Source organism: Candida oxycetoniae (assembly GCF_023343755.2).
Source record: "Candida oxycetoniae strain CBS 10844 chromosome Unknown scaffold21, whole genome shotgun sequence".
Lineage (NCBI taxonomy): Eukaryota > Fungi > Ascomycota > Pichiomycetes > Serinales > Debaryomycetaceae > Lodderomyces > Lodderomyces oxycetoniae.
In genome coordinates, this window is record NW_026055450.1 from 47,445 (window position 1) to 63,280 (window position 15,836).

A 15,836-nucleotide genomic window follows, 5' to 3' on the forward strand; every position below is an offset into this window, starting at 1 on the left:
GTGTGTGACAGAGAGAGACAGTGTGTGTATATATATCGGAAAAACCGTTTGAGCCGAGCATTAGAACTAAATAATCACTATATTCTACAGTGATATCATTTCCGACTCCACATACCTTCTCATTCAACTTTTAGCCACATTCAAGTTCACCAACAAAAGTGAATCCAAAACAAAACAAAAATTAAAAAAGAAAAAAAAAAAAAGATTTTAGTAATTCTTCAAACCTTCTCCTCTCCTTCGCTTTTGCAGTTGAACAATCTTAGTTTGCTCTGGTGACTTTGAATAGATCGGTTATAAAATTCAAACTTCTCTTTTACAAAACTTTTTTTTTCTCATTACCAATTTTAATTTTTTTTTTTCCCATATCTGTGCTATAGCAGCTTCTACGTTTCACTCATATTGTTGCATGATTGTTGTTTTCAAGTTGGAATAATTGGGAAAAGCGGCATAGAAGGTAAGGATTTTTGGGACGCAGTGGCAGCAATAATATATACACATTTATAGACATTAACGGTATCAAGTGTTTTCATATTGATGAATTTAGCAATTATCTGTCCCAAAATAGGTCTTTAGTGGGTCTAAAAAAAAAGTTTAGATGTAAAATGCACGTAATTTGAGAGGGAAAAAAAGACCCTCTTAGATGATCCCTATGGCTAGAACATTATTGTTCAAAGAAGAGAAAAAAAAAGAAGGAAAAGTCCTTAAAGGCAAAGACTTGTTGAGCCTTTCCTTCTCTCTTGGTATCAAAAGAAGAAAAAGCAAGAGATCCAAGCACAGCCTCAGTGGTCTACTATTTTTGTTATCCTGCTGTCTTCTGCTACATTGCCCTTCTTTTTTTTTTTTTTTGTCTTTTCTACTGACTCGGTGATCCATTTAAAAAAATCTTTTACACCTCTTTCGCCATCTTCGGGAAAAGCTATTATGATTCATGACATGTTATTCACTATTGTATCCTTTTTTCTCCTCTAATATTCTTTTCTTTTGCATATCCACTCTGTGTTTTCTATCTTTTGTTTCTTTTTCTTTGTATTTTAAAACCGTGCAAATCTTTATCAAAGAAGGAGCAAACAGAAGCAATAGTGCTATAAACCTTGCATCGGGGAAGTGGGACTAGCAAATTGCGTTAGCTCTTGGGGTTGTTTTTATTTTATTTTTTTAATATTGCTTTCAATATGTCCAGACCCTCTTCTTCTCCTATTCGATTTTTCCGAACATCACGATATATAAATATGATTGCAAATTCAGAATTATTACTATAATCATCAAAAAACCCAACTGTATTACCTTTTTCGCAACCAAAAAAAAAAGAACTATTGGATCTCACAATGAACTTTTTAACTACTTTATTAGTTGCCATTTACTGCTTGTTCTTGCAAGTTGAAGCTGCACCATTGAACAAGAGATTGTTTGCACCATCATCCCCAGTTTTCTCATTGATTGCCATCCACAAGGGAGAGCCATTCCATGCACACTTGGTTAAGTTCAATGGAAGCTCCATCAAGTTAGGTTCAGACGATAAGGCTCTTTTCGGTACTATTGAAGCTGATAATGGATACATCTTGAACTTGCCAACTACCAATGGCTCAAACATCACTTCTGTGAGCAACGTTGTTGTATCAAACAAAACCCAATTACTTGAAACTACCACCAAAAACGGATCTGCTAGTCAACATTTCGGAATCACCAACGGTTGGTTATCATTCTTAAACTCAACCAGCTTCTTGGCTTGTGCAGAATTGGATACAAGCAATGTTACCGCTAGCAGAAACAGTACCGGTTACAGCAATATCACTGGCAACTATGATTTATACTTCAACCCAAAAAACACCACCAAATGTCCAAGTGGTGTTAGTTACGATGTCAAATTACTGGTCCAATTGAGTGTCCCAATTTCATTCTCCCCAGAAACCAATGCTGGAGGATTTTTCAAGAGAGGAAACTTGGTTAACAAATTTTTCCGTTAATCAATTGAAAAATAATAATAAAAAAAGGTTTTCTCACCTGAAATAGATGTCTGGTTACCAATAACTTGATAAAAAGATGATTTTTTTTGTATTCTTGAAAGACGTTGAAGCTATTATTGATTTTTCGAATGTTACGTAGTTTACAGTATGTAATTTTAATTTTTATACCATTTCAATTCTGAATATACATTGAAGTATTTAAAGAAGAAAAACTACTCGTTTGTTAAAGCTGAAGTTGGTTTGATTGACACTATCGAGTAGAGCGAGATAGAAATAGTGGAGTAGCACTCACTGATTGACACTATCTCGCTCTGCTCGAAAGTGTCAACCCGTTTGTTCAAGCTGAAGTTGGTTTGATTGACACTATCTCGCTCTGCTCGAAAGTGTCAACCCGTTTGTTCAAGCTCAAGTTGATAAAAGAATCGGTCTCTGTAGATAATTTTTTTTTTCAGGTAGCTGCGAAATATCAGTACGTCATCTCAAAAATTTCAGAGTTAAGCTCATCGCAGACACTTATCATAGAGGGGGGGCACTTTTAACGTACTTTGAGGTAAAAACTGAAGCAAAAAATGGTACGAACTTCTTACAAATCTAAAGAGTATGTTGATGACTCTGATCTTGAGGAGCCAAGCTCCCCTGAACCATCTTTTGAACCACCTAAACACTATCATAGAGTCACTAAACTGACGGGTCTTCCAAAGATTAAGGACAAAGAGCTATGGTTAATTAGAACACCCAAAGGCTTTCCTATAGATAAGTTGAAATGCTTACCGATTGAATTGGCAAAGAATAAGAAAGCAGATTCATTTGAAATCAACGGATCATCGTTTGAAATAAATGAGGAGTTGAGTTTTGTAGATAGCAAACATTTAGCAACTTCCACCAAGGAAGTAAATGGTAACAATAAGCATGCTGTTTTCACTGCTGAAAAGGGTAGATTCATACCTACGGATCATAAGTTTAATCGATTCTATAATATCAGAGAAGTTGTTGATGTACCACACATAGATTTTGAGAAAGCTACAGTGTCCAGAAACAATGTGCCGAAAATTAAGAAATTGAGAATGAGGCATTTCCCTACCGGGTATGGACAAAATGATTATGATCTAACTAGTGGCATAGCCTTTGGTGAAGAGGAGGGGGAGGAGGAGGAGGAGGAGGAGGAGGGGGAGGGGGAGGAGAAGAAGGATGAAGAAGGTGAAGAAGGTGATATTTTAGAGGGGAAAGTGTTGAAAAAGGCCAAAATTGCATCTACTGAGTCATCAAAGCAAAACAAGCATAAGATAACGACCGAAAAGAGCGACCGAAAGGAAAGGAAAGAAAAGAAGCATAAAAAGGAAAAGAAAGATAAAAGCAAGAGTAAGAGCAAGAAGGAAAAGAGTTGAAAAAGGAAAAGTAAAAGAAAATGTATAAAGTAAAAGAAAGAAGGAAAAAAAAAAAATTTAATGCAAAAATGATCTTGTAAAGATTTCTTTTGACTTGTAATGTACCATCTCTTCTTTTTGATACCACTAGTAAGGCAGATATGGGATCATTTGCTTCGAAACAGTCTGGGCGAATATTAGCGAAAACTGCATCTACAAATTTAAATAAACCAATTCAAAGGACTAATGTTAACCCACTACCCCAATCTCTGTCTCTGCCTCTGTCTCTGCCCCTGTCTCTGCCTCCTAGTGTGCAACAACATCAGAGCACGATTGATCAATTACACCACAAAATTCCACAAGCACCTATAAATGGAGTCATTTCTGAAGCAACAACTTTTTCAGATGATAGTTTAAACCAGACCAAATCAATTTTCAGAGCCAATACATCTACATCCTTTGACCCAACTTTTTTACACAAGAAAATCCAAGCTCAGTCTCACAGAGTTGTCGGAGGTAAAGATGGTGGTGATCCTCATGAAATGGGCACCTCGACTTACGAATCAGCGGGGTTCATAGAGTCCATAAACAAATTGGGAAAACAAATAAAAACGCTGGAATCTAAGAGTCCCCTTGACTACAATGCTCTTTCTTTGAAACAACTACGAAAACGTAAGAAACTTTACGAAATTGGTGAAAAAGAAATCAAGGATGAAAAAGCTACTAAAGAGACACAAAATGAGACTAAAAAAACAATGGTTCATCCACAAACTCTTACTGCCATCCTAAGAGACTTGAAAGATGCCAGATTCAGTAAAGAATCGATTACTAAACATTATCAGTTGGATCCTCAGTTTCTAAATGAATTGGGAGACACTTTTCGCGTTCCAACAAATCTGGTTCCCTTTGATGAAGGTACAAAAGAGGGCGAAATAGGGCATCAGGTACCAGAACCAAAAAATCTGGCTGGTGAAAATGAGGGTGCAAGTCTCGAGGATTGTCCAGAATTGGTTGACAAAACAACCTATTCCGAGTTGAAAAAAAGATTGAGCATAGACGACTGAATTAAATTACACCGCCTCTCCTTTTTCAGTTCTATTTATATGTAAAGTATGTAGCTTAGACGTCAATTGAAACAAGAGTATATTTATGAAGTCTCTTAAACTACAATGAGCAAAACGAGCTTACCGCTTACTGGTAAGAAACTTGTAAAAGTAAAATTTGTGAAAAAATCCGGGGTCAAAAAGAAAATTGACACAAAATTGATTGTAATATATTGTGGTATAGTTTTATATGGCGTAGCAGTTATCGTTATTCACATTATTGCTCAACTTGAATCGTCGTTTCAGATGTCGTCATTGACAAACTTTGCGTCCCCAGTTACCAAGAAGTTAGCACCCAAAGAGGTTATTCTGTTTCTTTCCCAATTTACACCTTGTGATGTTTCTGATTCCTTGAACGAATGCGGGATCGCAAATGGCGGATTTATTCCTAATTTGGTTAATTATTCACCAGTGACCAAATCGACATCCGTTGTTGGCAAAGCATATACTGTGCTTTATGCACCAAAGTCGGATCCTAGGCCTGCGGTGAAACAGTCGTACATAGATAATGTCCCAGAGGATGCAATTGTTGTAATTGGCCTACCATTGGCGTTACAAACCATTAATGCACCCTATGTCAAGGTCAATAACGCACTATACGGTGGGTTGATGTCCACTAGAGCCAAATACAGAAAAGCCAATGGTTCCGTTATCTTGGGAAGGATTAGAGACTTGGATGAGCACAATGATTTGAAATACCCCGTTTGGTCATACGGAGTAGGCACCAGTGCCCCCGGACCCTTAGTCAAAGTTGTAGGAATCAATGTCCCGTTAGAGGTGAAAGTAACCAATTCCGACCCCTCAATGACCGAAGAGATTTTGACAATTTTTCCTGGTGATTATTTAATTGCAGATAAGAATGGTGTTGTGAAATTGAAAGACGATAACCAGTTGAGTAAAATACTCGACTACATCCCAAAGAGAGTAGATGCTGATACTAAAGTTAGCGAGGATATCAAAAAGGGTAAGCCCGCTGCAGAGTCGCAAAAGCACTGGAGAGGAAAGATTTAGATTTGACTAGCAACACTATCGAGCAGAGCGAGATAGTGGGGCACCATCTCCCTGAAAAAAAAGGTATTCACAGATGGAAAGGACCTATTTTTGATAAACGATAATTGTATCTACTGGACACTATCGAGTAGAGCGAGATAGTGGAGCACACAGACTAGCTTGTTAGTTTACAAACCCGCGTGTTTACAAGTTGGTTTGTGTTTACATGCTCGATAGTCTAGAAACTAAACTGTTCTCTCTCTATTCTCTACTCCTTCTCTATTCTCTACTCCTTCTCTACTCTCTTCAATCAACTAGACTCTATCTCTACTCTCTTCAATCGACTAGACTCGCTTCGCTCGTCCGTACTCTTTCTCTACTCTCTCCTATCGACTAGACTCGCTTCGCTCGTCCGTACTCTTTATCTACTCTCTTCTATCGACTAGACTCGCTTCGCTCGTCCGTACTCTTTATCTACTCTCTTCTATCGACTAGACTCGCTTCGCTCGTCTCCCTTGTAGAGCATCCCTTGTTCAAAGAGTGAGATTTTCATAGTGTGCGTTAAACGAGAATCCACAGATCAAAATAGTTTATTTATAGCAGGAAAGGAAACCTTAATAAGTTGAAAAGTTACCGGGTTAGTATTACAGAGAGAGAGAGATTATTACTAGAGATGCCACTAGAGCTAGAACTGGTCACCAATGGCTATATGGAAAGCGAGTATGATTTCAAGAGGATACGACAGGCTATAATAGGTAATAAGGACCTCAAGTTCAAATTAGCCAGCGAATATGCATTTACGGAATGTCTTGTTTCGCAATTCAATAAATGCACGAGTTCTTTAATCAGCACCAATAGGATCCAGGAGGATTTGTTACAATCGTTGGAAGAGCTAGCGGTGATTATCAAAGTGTTTATCTCGTTTGTTACTGAGCTGGAAGTGTTGAATAAGCAAGATGTGATGCAAACAATTTGGAACATGGAAGGTGTACTTGCTCCTCTATTAAAATTGCTCAACCACTTTATCGAAAATATTGTACCACAATGCAACAGCATTGCACCAGGACAGAAGAAAAAGACTTTTATAACCAAATATGAAGTGTTGGTTGAGCATGCTCTAGACATCATATTGGGATTATCCAATCTTCGAAATTATGATATCGATGCAACTTTATTGTGGCGATATATCACATTGTTACTTGTTGTAACCGATAGTAATCACGAAAATATCTTCCAAATCAAACCCTTTGGAATACTACAGAAGCTGCTAAAGTTAGTGCCGTTGGTGTTGAGTTCACAAAACTCTATCAGTTTGGAAGCTATCTTTACTGGCTTGGTAACTTTGTTTGATAGGCTCACCACTGAAAGCAGAATCATAGTCGAGGCACATGTGGACCAAGAAGACTACCCTGTGGGAGCGGGAGACGAGTCCAGTGCATTTGAGGAGCTAGTATTTGGAATCAACACCCTTCCCAATGTTGATTTGAAGTCATCTATTGTAGATGACCTTATAAACACAAGAGTTTTTTTGGAAATTGTAAGTTCCACTGCACAGATAATGACATACCTTAAGTCAAAGGAGTACCCTATATCATTGATAATGTCTGAAAGAAAAAAAGAAGACAGATTCAATTTTTCATCCATGTCATCATCATCATCATCATCATCATCATCATCATCATCAATAATTTTCTTTGACCCACGAATATACTTTACATTATTGTTGTTTTTCAAGATAAATTCCGAGGAAGTGGTATTGCCTGTTCTCAACTTGTTGGTAATTGTTTTAGATAACTTCGGCACTCTGAAAAAGCTACTGGTGGACCAAATTTTTCTCAATTACGAAAGAATGTTTCCTCGTATAATCTCAACTTTGGACTATGGCGTTGGTCGCAGAAAGCACAGTGGCAAGAAAAAGCACGAAAAGAATTCTGCCAAGGATACGACGACAACTTGGCGTCCTAGAAAGATACATCCTCCGCCTTTGTATTTGAAATCTGCAACTCGCATTCTTGCAGATTTATGTGCTCAACATCAAGGAATATTGGACAAAATAGCCGATACAAACACTTATTGTAGATTGATTGATAGCTTGAACTCGTGTTTCAAGTCGAGTCAAATGATCAAACAATTGAAGACCTTGAAAAGCCGGTCAAACCATGGAACTGTTTTGGTAGACTTCACCTGGATTCAATGTGGCCCCTATTCTGAGATTTCAGACTTGCTTCTTCTACTAAGTGTCTTTGCAAGTGAACGCGAGGATTACAGACATAAAATAGTTGCATATTATCAAGCATACAAGATAGAATTGCCAGAAGCAATCTTTGAAATTCTAGACAACTATCATTTCCTTTGTAATCAGTTGCAATTGATTTATCGCTTAGTACGCCCAAAAAGGACGACAAGTGGTGGTGGTGGTGGTAGTGGTGGCAGCGGCAGATCTTCCACCCAAACCAAACTCACAAGAGAGCATTTACTGTGGATCGGCAAGAATTTAGGTGCTATATGCGCACTTGAGAGTTCGCCTATTTATACCAACTGCTTTTATTTTATCAGATCGGTTTCCAGGTCCGTTGCAACATTGAGGACATTTTTTGTTGAGTGCAATGCATTTAAGAGCTTTATTACTCGGGGAAGAGCGACAGAAGGGTTCGATATAGATAACCCTATTTCAGCTTCTCAATTACTGAACCCAATGCAAAGCAGCGCACCAGACAACAATGGACTTCAGCTTCCAGATCACTCTGCACATTCTCCAACTGGCGGATTTGTCACGGATTTATTGGAGATTATACGGATCTATGAGAACCTTGACCTGAAATTCAATTTCTTTTTTAAATTGAATCACAACAGTTCGATAGATGCTAAGTATCTCCAAAAAAACCTAACAGAAAACAAAGCACTTTGTGTTGGTTTATTGGCCAATTTCATTTTGGACTTTAGCTCCTTTAGATACAAGATTGTTGGTTACGAAAGCTTTTTATCTAGTTTGGCAGCTATTTATCAAAATTCATCGTACAGTCAAAACATCAATGGAAACAAGTTCAATGAGGAGGAAATTCACAAAAGGAACGTAATTCAGCTCAAGGTTATGCAAGTGATAAAGAACTTTATGTTCAACGAAGCAGCAGAGAACAAAAAGGAAGTTTTAAACTACTTTCCTATGAGCTTTGTATTTCAGAAAGCTAGTTTTGGAATGATGAGTGATGATCCACCGGACAAAATGGGGCCAGACAATAAGCAACTACGAATCCAACAAAAAATTATAGCTTTTGAGATTCTAAGAAATTTTACAGCGGGGTCGCCATCGTTTGCTGAATTCTTGAGAGATTATTACTTTGAGGAATGTTGGCATGCTAGTATGGAAACATATTCGGAAGTTCCAGAAGTCTGGTCTGAATTCTTGATTCGAAACATCACGAATGTTGGAATATTTCTTGACTCTGATGATAAGAATGCCAGTTTTTTCAATGATGAGACCTTGTTGAATTTGCTCAAAAACGATGATTATGTAAAATTAGTGAGATCTATCAACTTCACGGAGGACCATGCATATACCGTAATTGACAAGATCCACGTGGATCTATTCCCCACTGATGATCTTTTGTATATTTGGTTAAGGTTTTTGGCATTTGAGATCCCCGATTCCCTTGAGGAAATGGTACCGGATGATAGATTGCATATGATAAACAACTTGAACATGATCAAGTTATCGATTGCTTGGGTTCTTGTTAACTTGACTTGGAAATCTTCAGTCTTTTGTTATGATGCGCATGATTATACTGATTACGAAGTGTACCAAACAGTGGATACGTCTAGAAGAAGCCAGAGAGATGCTCTTTCTAAGCAACAAAATAACTTTAGAGAAGACAAGAGGACAGAGATGGAAAGTGATACCGATGCAGTTAAAGACCATTGGTCAGTTTACGATAGAGCGCGGTATTTGGACAAATTTGGATTTTCCAAGGTTATCTACGAAGCATTGGCCAACTACAGTAAGCGACGCTCAGTTTACAGAATAAAGAAGGAGAACAAACCTGACGTTGCACAAGAGGTTGATGTGTTTGAGAAGTTAAAGAGTGCATTGCACCAAATTAACTTTTTGTGTACCGGGAGTCGCGAAGGTAACAATAAAGAATATAGTCAAGGTGTTAGTGACCTGTTTTTGAGATTGCAACGAAATTCAGACAACTTGATTGAAATTGTAAATGGGAACACTGTTGATGATGCTCCTCATCTGGATGACGAGTTAGTATATGCGACCTCTCGGAGAAGAGAAGCGATCAATTCAGAGGATGATGGTGATGATGGAGGACAAGAGAACGAGAATGAAGACGAGGAAATGGCCGAACGCGAAGACGACGAAGACGAAGAAGAGGAGAATGAAGAAGAAGTAGAAGAAGATGCAATAAGTATAAACGAGGAAGTAAATGACAGTGATGATTCGAATGACGATTTACCACATGAGTATTGGGTTATGTGAATGATGGAAAATACAAAAAAAAAAAAAAAAAATCTACTTGTCGTCATAGTTGTTTTAATGCCCCTTGTTTGTAGTATTACTTACAATGTACAATCTGTGATAAAGAACCATTTGCCCTTCTGATTGTTTTCTTTTGCAACAGGCTAACCATTCCCCGGCTCCATCTTCTTGTGCTGAGCTTCCCTATACAGCTTTTATTAACTGTTTCTCTAAACTTTTCTCGAATCTTCTTTGGTAGCATCGAATATTTTGCAATCTACTTGGTGCAAAATAAGATATCTATCTATATATATATATTGTCTACACATACACAAGCATATTGACGGATATCAATTGCCTTACCACTTAGTAACTATTTTACTATAGCCATGACAAATACCAACAGCTTAGTTTACTTTGATCTTTCATGTGCTGACAAACCCAAAGGACGAGTTGTGTTCAAATTGTACGACGATGTCGTTCCCAAGACAGCTGAGAACTTTAGACAATTATGTACTGGTGAAAAGGGCAACTCTGAGGTGTCAGGTAAACCCTTGACATATAAAGGTTCCATTTTTCATAGAGTTATTAAAGATTTTATGTGCCAAGGTGGAGACTTCACCCATGGCTCTGGAATTGGTGGTGAATCGATATATGGAGAAAAGTTTGAAGATGAGAACTTTCAGAAATTGCATGATAAACCATTTCTTTTGTCCATGGCCAATTCCGGACCAAATACAAATGGTTCTCAGTTTTTCATAACTACAGTTCCAACCCCTCATTTGAATGGCAAACATGTTGTTTTTGGTGAAGTTGTTCAAGGGAAATCAATTGTGCGTCAATTGGAAAGAACCGAGACAGATTCAAGTGACAAACCTTTAGAGGAATGGAAAATCACTGATTGTGGACAGCTTCCAAATGAATATGAGTTGAACCTTGGTTCAGGTTGTGACGATGGAACAGGGGATATTTACGAGGAAGTGTTGATGGATAATGACAATATAGATGTGAAGAACCCAAAATCGGTTTTCGATGCCGTGAGTAAGGTCAAAGAAATTGGAACCAAGCTTTTGAAAGAGGGCAAATTGGAAAAATCATTAGAAAAATACAGTAAAGCTTGTGGATTTTTGAATGATTATTTCCCTGATGATTTAAACGAAGCCGATTTGCAAGAGAGGAATAAATTGAAGGTTTCGTGTAATTTGAATTTGGCGTTAGTTGCACTAAAGGTAAACAAGGCCAAAATAGCTATAAATGCAGCTAATGAGGCCTTGGATGTCGATGGTATTGACGAAAAGTCGAAAGTGAAGGCTATCTATAGAAAGGGGCTGGCGTACCTCTTGTCCAAGGATGAAGAGTCGGCTCAAAAGTACTTTGAAGAGGCTTTGGCTTTAGAGCCTAATGACCCAGCCATCAAAAAGGGACTTCAAGATGTCAAACAGCGTATAAAAGAAAGAAAAGAAAAGCAAAAGAAATCAATGGCAAAATTTTTCAGCTAAGATACCCCATTCCACAGGGACTTATTTCATAGATATAGATAATATATACATATACATGTACAGTTTTTTTTTAAAAAAAATGAATCTACTCATGGTAGAAGCAATTGTCACATATTATTCTCTTGTTTTAGCTGACTTGTCAACCTTTTACTAGTAGCATTTGAACGGTGCCAAAAGAAAGCGAGAATTTTTCAATGTTCCCCAGAAAAGAAATTCACCGAATCAAAATTATACTTTAAGTTGGAAATATGTGAAGGAATATTCCTTTTATTGAAATTTCTAGATTAACTTTTTGGTTTTCATACTTTCAAGAAACTCGGACTAGGATGAGCGTTGAACAATATCAGAAAGAAGAAGAAGGACAAAAGCAACAACAACAACAGTTTTTCAAGAGGTGTCAAGAATGCTACAACTTGATTGTTCAATTTCAAAACGATACCTTACCTAGTGGCCTTGTACCGTCAAGGCACGAGGGATACCAGTACGATCCGGAGTTGCGAAAATCCGTGAAGGCCAAGATACAACTCAGTATGCAAAGGTTAGACGAGTCTATTAGTCACCATGGGTATGTGTAAAAATGAGAGTATTTGTGAAAATTACAGAGAGTTTTGATAATATTAACACCGAATCCTTATCTTTTTTCTTTTTTTTTTTAGGTTGAAAGAGATAGCCATTTCATACAATGGAGGCAAAGATTGTTTAGTCATGTTGATTTTACTCATGGCAACAATTTACAAGAAATATATATCTACTACAAATGAGATGGGATCTCATGATATACATAAAATACCAGCAGACTATAAACTAGACTCAATCTATGTCAATTCCGAAACTCCGTTCCCTGAATTAGCTGAGTTCATTAACGAGTCTACTGAATATTACCACTTAAATCCAATCATAATTAAAGATTCTATGAAACACGGTTTTGAACATTATTTATCTAATATCAACACAAATATCAAATCAGTTATAATTGGTATTAGATTCACCGATCCATTCGGCGAGAACTTGGTAAAGGAGCAGTACACTGATCACAACTGGCCAAAGTTCCTAAGAATACACCCAATACTTGATTGGAAATATGTTGAGATTTGGGACTTTCTCATTGGCACCAATGTTGAATACTGTAAACTATATGACAAAGGATACACGAGCCTTGGTGGAGTTGAGAATACAATTCCAAATCCAAAGTTAAAGCTCCCCAGGAGCGAGGAATATTTACCAGCTTATAGATTGAGAGACAATGCCGATACTCTCGAAAGGCTAGGAAGGATTAAGAAAGAAGAATGGAAGCAAAGCGAGTTTCATACATCCTCAAAATCAACAACCACACATTAACGCTTCCCCCCTTGTTCTTGTTTCTTCCCCCCCCCCCCCCCTTTGAACATCCCTTTTTTTTTCCTGCTTTGTTTTTCTTTTGTTTCCAACCTTTTGAGATCATTTCTGTTTATAGACTTTAACATTGTAATTACAAACTGCTGTTTTTTCTTCCAGACTTACTAGAATTGGCGCTTTTCACTAATATGTTCTTGAAGTACTCTTCTGAGCAAGGTCCTACACCAATTTCTCCCAAAGCTCGTTCGGCACTGGTGTATCCGATTCGTATAGGAATTCCTTCCGGGATCTTACCACGATTTTTTTGCCTCAACTTTAAAGTCTCTAGTTTCATAATGAGTTCTACTTCCTTCCGGTTGTACTCATCGATTGTGTTTTGTAGAGATTGCAAATACTCTACGGCCTTTGTCAATATTTGACCCTTGTTTGGTTTTCCATCCTTTGTGCCAGTTTTGCCAACGGAGTTGTTTATATCTTCTTCACTTGGTGATTTCTCGCTAGGGCTTAGATCTCTCTTTTCGTTGGCACCTACTGTTTCTCCTCCACCACCCTTGGATGTGGCAAAATATTCACTAGGTATCAAAGTCAAAAGTTCTTGGATTTTGTCATTTATATTGTCTCTTCGTTTCCTTTCGTGACCTGGCTCCTTATCATCGGCATCATCGTCGTCCTTGTCCTCTACGTCGCTTCCCTCTTGAGACCTTATATACCCCGAATTGCGCCTTGAGTGCGGTTTGGTTATTCCACCACCGCTACTACTACCACCACCAACACCACCACTACCACAGCCTATGCTTCCTCCTCCGCCTCCTCCTCCGCCTCCTCCGCCACCGCCAATACTGCCACTGAATGACTGTGATAGCTGTCTCTTAATGTCAACAGAATTACTTAATAATTCATCAAAATTCTCCCGTTTAGTATTTGCAATTGTCGCGGTTTCTTCATTGAAAGGAGCCCCATCTAAATAATTCCCGCCAGTATAATTCTCCAAAAACGACTCAAACTGCGACATATTTTGTTGTCACTCTTGTTCTTCTCAATATTGTTATCTTCTTTTCTCTAGGGGGAAGAGGGGAGGGGCGGGGGGATTGGTTTAAAACTTTACCCATAGTAAATACAAAGATTTGATAAAAAAGTAGTGCGCAAGTATCAAAATTGACTTGGTTACAATTTCTATTATATACTGTGACAGCGACACTATCTTTGATACACTAGTACGGCGACACTATCGAGCAGAGCGAGATAGTGGAGCATGTCTTCTTTGATACGACACTATCGAGCAGAGCGAGATAGCGGAGCATGTCTTCTTTGATACGACACTATCGAGCTCGCTCTGCTCGATAGTGGAGCATGTCTTCTTTGATACCGCGACACTATCGAGCTCGCTCTGCTCGATAGTGGAGCATTCCTTCTTTGATAGGCTAATACGGGAGGTGGAGCTGGGTAAGCCGGAGTAAGTATAATTAGGCGAAGGAATCAAACCCGTTAGTGCTGATCCACTAGCGAGCAAAGCGAGATAGTGTCATCGAGCACTCAAACCCGTCTCTACAAACGAGCAAAGCGAGATTGTGTCGATAGTGTTGTAACAAGCTATTTAGTGCTGCTCCACTAGGCAACGGAGCGAGCTAGTGTCGATAGTTACTAAAGCTGTTTAGTGCTGCTCCACTATCTCGCTTCGCTCAATAGTGTGGCATTGCTCGCTAGTGTCGCATGAAGCTATTTTCAAGATTAATTTTTAATCTTTGAAACTCCTTTTCTAAAAACTTCATTCTTTTATTGTCCTCCTTTGTCAACACTTTTGAGCCAGACTCGTTAAACACAGACTTACCATTCAGTAAGGCATCATACTCTTCGATAACAATTTTTAGTATATTATACGTAGTGTAGTCTCCCCCGTAGCCTAAAAAGGTCATTTCTGTAAATATTTTCTCAAACTCAAAAAGATCAATGTTGCCATAGTATATCCAACATGTTTTCAACACCTCATTAAATGCTTGTTGGTTGCAGCATAACGTGTGCAAATGGAAATCCTCCTTTAACATATTGAAGATCGTCATCAACAACTCACCTTTGAAAAATTTCGTTCCTAGGAGTTTGAAAACGTGATTGGTGATAATTGGTAATGTGATGATGTTGTATAATGGCTTCACTGGGTCGTTGGCACTTTCTTGTCGAATCTTTTCTATTAATACGTCATGTAATGTAGACCACTGGTTTCTTTGATTTTGGTGCAATATCAGTCTCAAGTAAAAATCACTGTTTAAACCCGGTGTTTTTTGGATTGTTGCCAACTTGTCCAACACATCTTGCAATATCTTCAGATAAAAATTATACACTTCTTGTGATGATGCTAGATTGTCGATATGTTCAAGGGTGGGCGTTAGCGCCGATTTACACTCGCTGTATAATCTCGCTTTTAGTCTCGGATCTAACGATTCTATTGTGACCCGACTTTGAAATGTCGGAGATACATTACTTTTGAGACTCGCCGACTTGTTAGCTTTATAACTGGTAATCATTGAGTTCATGTCTATTTTGTATTCGTCGGGGTATTTATAGTATTCGTTTTCTTTCTTACTATATGCTTCCTCGATAAACTGACTTAGCCCATGAAAGTCGGCATTAAGCCCGTGTGTTGTTTCCTTCTCCCTGGCTTTCACGATAGTTGCGGAATCTTTAATGAACTGGCCAAGCTCTTCAAAATCCATCTTTTTGTAAAAAGATGGATTTCTTCCTTTTTTTTCTTTTTGAAGCACCAGCACCTCCTCTTTATTTCCGTGATTTGTAACATCTCTGTTGGCTAAAGAAGTAAGTTGCTCATTTGTTAGTTTTGCGCTCCTCCCCCAACTCTGCGTCGTCGTCGTCGTCGTCGACTGCGATGATGTTGTTTCCTCACGACCCACAGATTCGTTGTTAATACTACTATACACACCTTGTGATTTTATCAAAGTACCATGAAACCATCTAGGTTTGAGGAAACCGCTATAAGAAACATGTTTTCTCAATATCGTAGTGTCTCTTAGTAGACTCATTAGATTCTTCTTGCTTGCAAAATTGAATTTTGAGATGAGAATTCCTTGTTCTTTTTTTTAATAAAAGAGAAGAAATCCTATATACCA

At 38.1% G+C, this 15,836-nt stretch overlaps 9 protein-coding genes across 9 annotated transcripts; 7 read left to right on the forward strand and 2 right to left on the reverse strand. All coding sequences in view use genetic code 12, as the record gives it.

Annotated features, from left to right (window-relative positions):
- Nucleotides 1–1,325: 1,325 nt before the first annotated feature.
- Nucleotides 1,326–1,964, forward strand: KGF56_003100 (uncharacterized protein; the record flags this gene model as incomplete). The annotated part of the gene is made up of 1 exon (XM_049324399.1): nucleotides 1,326–1,964. One exon carries the CDS (start codon nucleotides 1,326–1,328, stop codon nucleotides 1,962–1,964), a length of 639 nt encoding a protein of 212 aa, XP_049179809.1.
- Nucleotides 1,965–2,533: 569 nt separating this feature from the next.
- Nucleotides 2,534–3,349, forward strand: RPA34 (DNA-directed RNA polymerase I subunit; the record flags this gene model as incomplete). The annotated part of the gene is made up of 1 exon (XM_049324400.1): nucleotides 2,534–3,349. The coding sequence occupies one exon, from the start codon at nucleotides 2,534–2,536 to the stop codon at nucleotides 3,347–3,349; it is 816 nt and encodes a 271-aa protein (XP_049179810.1).
- Nucleotides 3,350–3,489: 140 nt separating this feature from the next.
- Nucleotides 3,490–4,392, forward strand: KGF56_003102 (uncharacterized protein; the record flags this gene model as incomplete). Its single annotated transcript, XM_049324401.1, has 1 exon — nucleotides 3,490–4,392. The coding sequence occupies one exon, from the start codon at nucleotides 3,490–3,492 to the stop codon at nucleotides 4,390–4,392; it is 903 nt and encodes a 300-aa protein (XP_049179811.1).
- A 105-nt stretch (nucleotides 4,393–4,497) lies between these two features.
- KGF56_003103 (bifunctional 4-hydroxy-4-methyl-2-oxoglutarate aldolase/oxaloacetate decarboxylase) lies at nucleotides 4,498–5,442 on the forward strand (the record flags this gene model as incomplete). Its single annotated transcript, XM_049324402.1, has 1 exon — nucleotides 4,498–5,442. One exon carries the CDS (start codon nucleotides 4,498–4,500, stop codon nucleotides 5,440–5,442), a length of 945 nt encoding a protein of 314 aa, XP_049179812.1.
- Nucleotides 5,443–6,094: 652 nt separating this feature from the next.
- KGF56_003104 (uncharacterized protein) lies at nucleotides 6,095–9,904 on the forward strand (the record flags this gene model as incomplete). The annotated part of the gene is made up of 1 exon (XM_049324404.1): nucleotides 6,095–9,904. The coding sequence occupies one exon, from the start codon at nucleotides 6,095–6,097 to the stop codon at nucleotides 9,902–9,904; it is 3,810 nt and encodes a 1,269-aa protein (XP_049179813.1).
- Nucleotides 9,905–10,272: 368 nt separating this feature from the next.
- On the forward strand, nucleotides 10,273–11,382 carry CPR6 (peptidylprolyl isomerase; the record flags this gene model as incomplete). Its single annotated transcript, XM_049324405.1, has 1 exon — nucleotides 10,273–11,382. One exon carries the CDS (start codon nucleotides 10,273–10,275, stop codon nucleotides 11,380–11,382), a length of 1,110 nt encoding a protein of 369 aa, XP_049179814.1.
- A 326-nt stretch (nucleotides 11,383–11,708) lies between these two features.
- On the forward strand, nucleotides 11,709–12,720 carry FAD1 (FMN adenylyltransferase; the record flags this gene model as incomplete). Its single annotated transcript, XM_049324406.1, has 2 exons — nucleotides 11,709–11,947; nucleotides 12,039–12,720. The coding sequence occupies 2 exons, from the start codon at nucleotides 11,709–11,711 to the stop codon at nucleotides 12,718–12,720; spliced, it is 921 nt and encodes a 306-aa protein (XP_049179815.1).
- A 130-nt stretch (nucleotides 12,721–12,850) lies between these two features.
- RTG1 (Rtg1p) lies at nucleotides 12,851–13,729 on the reverse strand (the record flags this gene model as incomplete). The annotated part of the gene is made up of 1 exon (XM_049324407.1): nucleotides 12,851–13,729. One exon carries the CDS (start codon nucleotides 13,727–13,729, stop codon nucleotides 12,851–12,853), a length of 879 nt encoding a protein of 292 aa, XP_049179816.1.
- A 688-nt stretch (nucleotides 13,730–14,417) lies between these two features.
- On the reverse strand, nucleotides 14,418–15,425 carry KGF56_003108 (uncharacterized protein; the record flags this gene model as incomplete). Its single annotated transcript, XM_049324408.1, has 1 exon — nucleotides 14,418–15,425. One exon carries the CDS (start codon nucleotides 15,423–15,425, stop codon nucleotides 14,418–14,420), a length of 1,008 nt encoding a protein of 335 aa, XP_049179817.1.
- Between the last annotated feature and the right edge of the window lie 411 nt (nucleotides 15,426–15,836).